The sequence below is a fragment of the Cryptomeria japonica genome, chromosome 10, assembly GCF_030272615.1.
Source record: "Cryptomeria japonica chromosome 10, Sugi_1.0, whole genome shotgun sequence".
Classification (NCBI taxonomy): domain Eukaryota; kingdom Viridiplantae; phylum Streptophyta; class Pinopsida; order Cupressales; family Cupressaceae; genus Cryptomeria; species Cryptomeria japonica.
In genome coordinates, this window is record NC_081414.1 from 742,422,388 (window position 1) to 742,425,577 (window position 3,190).

Here is a 3,190-nt window from a genome sequence, read left to right on the forward strand (position 1 = left end):
AGAATAGCATTAAAGTCCCCAACAACAATCCATGGCAAGTAAGGAAATAAACTACGAACCAAGAAAATATTATTCCAGACAAGGAGCTTACCTTGGAAGTCAATAGGAGCGTAGACATTAGAAAAGAGAACAGATTCCCCCGACTCAGTGCACAGAGCAACCAGGGATAAGGAGGACTTAAAGGAAATCTAGGACACAGGTTGGATCTTTCGTGGGTTCCAGAGACATGCCACACCCCTCGAAGATCCCTGAGCTCCAATACACTGACATAGACCATTCCTCCACAGCTTAGATGCAATACTCATCATGCATTCCATAGAAACCTTAGTCTCCTGAAGGAAGAGAACATCAGGAGAATGACTCCTAACTAAATCCCAAACAGCCTTTTGTCTAGGGCCGCTGTTCAAGCCCCTTACATTCCATGAGATAACTATCATTTCGAAGGAGTTGAAAAGTGGGAATCCAAGGTCTTCACAGAACCTGACTCCACCAATGTCTCCCCAATCATCTTAATCTTTTCTAAGTCCTTCTTTCTTCCCAATTTAACATTTTTCTCTGAGGCCCCCTTCTTACCATCTTTTTGAAGAATGCCTAGATGAGGAGAAGATTTACCTCGCTTATCCGACTCTGGAGCTGTAGTCCGTGCAGGAGTAGAAACATTCTCTACCCCTTGACCCAATTCAACATTTGGCTCTAATATCATCTGAACCCCTGTTTGCCCATCCGTGACCATAGGCATGGTAGGCTCTACATGAGAATCAACCGGAGGAATGGAAGAGATAGTCCCCATTCTAGAATCCCCTGCCAGTTCATCCTCAATAATTGATCCAGGATTAACTTTTGTCTGACCCAATTCATCCAAGATCTCAAACCTGTTAAAGGTATCTTCTTCCTGTCGCTCCCTTAGAGTCCGGTTCTGGCCTCTGTTCTGATTACGAGCCTTAACCTGAACAAAGCCCTCCGCATCTTTGCCCTCCCCAGCAACAGGCTTCTTCCCTTTGTCCGCACTAGGATTATCACGAGGAGGAGGCGAAAATTGTTGTTCCACTGACTTGGCCTTTGGGCATCTTCTCACCAGATGGCCATATTCATGACAAAGGCAGCATCGAAAAGGAAGGGTCTCATAATCTAGTTGTTGCACCCAGGAATGTGAGCCCGCACACATCTCTACCGCATCAGGCAGTGGTCTACTCAAATCAAGTTCCACACAAATTCGAGAAAAGGTCATAACTTTCTTACCCAAGGTTTGTGATGAAGGACCCACCGGTTTCCCGAGCATCGATGCAAGCATATGGAGAACATCCTCGCGACAACATTCTATAGGAAATCTGGGTAACCGAACCCACACCGGAACCCGATTTGGAAGCTCCTTAGAAGGATTAAATCCTGCATGCCATGGTTTGACGAATAGCCCCACCTGGTTGTAAAAATAGGGTCCACCCTCAAAAACCCTATTCCGATCAGCCATACAAAGAAAAGTTACCATGAAAAAGTTATTTGCTAGCAGCGTAACCTCCATTTCGCCCTCTGGTTCCCACACTTTCTGAGCCCAGTTTTCCAGAAATTGGAGAGAAACTCTTAGACCTAGAAACTTGCAATACAATGAATGTTTAGAGTAATATTCGACATCTTCAGCAATCATTTCAAAGGGAATTACCAGTTTGGGTCTATCTTTGCACCTTTCAAGACATCCGTTAATCTTCGTGATTCGAGATCCCACAGGTGAGCCTGGATCCGTAGCCCCTGTATTCTGAGAGAAGAGGGCATTTTCAAAAACCCTTGCTTCTTGACTTGGCAAATTCATACCCACTGCTTCTTGAGGATTTGAACCAGGCACCGCCCTAGGCGGCTCCCCTTTAGCCATTAGCCCTCTCAACCCTGGAGACCCCACAGCAATGGGATCAGTCCGGGCCCAACACAGCCCCGACCCGTCACAACAGCGCTGCAACCAAATCGCAGACGTTACACAAGTCCGCAATCAGAAAAAGAGAGACCAAAAGCGTCAATCACAGACGCACAGCTCCCGCACGCATGCACCGCCCAAACAATCCCGTCCCAGCATAGATCGGCGGCCAAAAAAAGAGGTAACAAGACCTTCGATAGCAAAAAACGGCTCCCCCCCAGCCCACGCGAACGAACACCCCCCCTACGCAGATACATGCACAGCAAGGAGGAGCTAGGGCATGATTGCCCTAGCTGGGCGACGGAATACAGACGCTCCCATCGCAGTCCGGAAGTACAACTTGAGAGGGAAAGAAGGGAGGAGAGATTCAATGAGAGTTAGAAGATTTAGAAATATTAGTGGTATATTATATTTAATAATATTATTATATATTTTGATTAGATAAAGTGGGAGGGCCCCAAACCCATATATATCAACCAAGCAGGGGTACAAGAGGGAGGAACTCACAGAAGTGAGACCACCAAAACCAAAAAAGAGAAACACTTTTTAAGGGAGAGGCTTTTGGCTAGAGCAACTAACTAATGGGGACAATGGTCCCAACCCCACAAAAGATTCACATATTTAGAATAGAGGAAATCAAGAAGGAACTTCAAACCATCTTCCTAGAGAAACCCCTTGCATTGAAGCTAGAGTAACCAAGGGAGAAGATAACAGCATGTAGATTTTGAAGGTCTTCCCACAACCATTTACCTTAATTACCACCTTTTACAAAGACTTTCTCATAAAAAGAGAGAGACCACAATGATCTAGAGACACCCATAAACCTTGTGAACAAAGGAACACCTAGAAATTTTAGAAAAACACTAAAAAAAATAACCAAAGAATGGTCTAGCAAAAAATATCCCAAAGGGTTTTGAAAGGCATCCTTAACCTTTGATTGGAAGAGCATCCTGTTAAAAAAGCATCATCCACCACCTCAATAGGTTCACTTTCAGTAGTACCATAAGGGATGAAAGTCATGAAGGAAGGAACATACGGGATGAGGCCCCCTCTAGCAACTTATAACTAAATCTTTGAATGTGAGACCTTAAGGGCATCATTCAAAGAGGACTCATCAGATGATGAGGGGAAGGGGGCATTTGCAGAGATCCAAACAAAAAGAGCATTCTCCATTGGAAGCCAGAGGGCACCATAAAAGTAGGCACAAAGGAAGCATAGTCATCTCTAGTTATTCTCCCATAGGGTAATCAACCCTCAACACACATCTAAGCCAACACACATCTACTA

General features: G+C 44.9%; 1 protein-coding gene across 1 annotated transcript; it reads right to left on the reverse strand.

The window, feature by feature from the left end:
* Window positions 1–433: 433 nt before the first annotated feature.
* Window positions 434–1,864, reverse strand: LOC131859175 (uncharacterized). The gene has a single exon (XM_059212737.1). The coding sequence runs from the start codon at window positions 1,862–1,864 to the stop codon at window positions 434–436; it is 1,431 nt and encodes a 476-aa protein (XP_059068720.1).
* Between the last annotated feature and the right edge of the window lie 1,326 nt (window positions 1,865–3,190).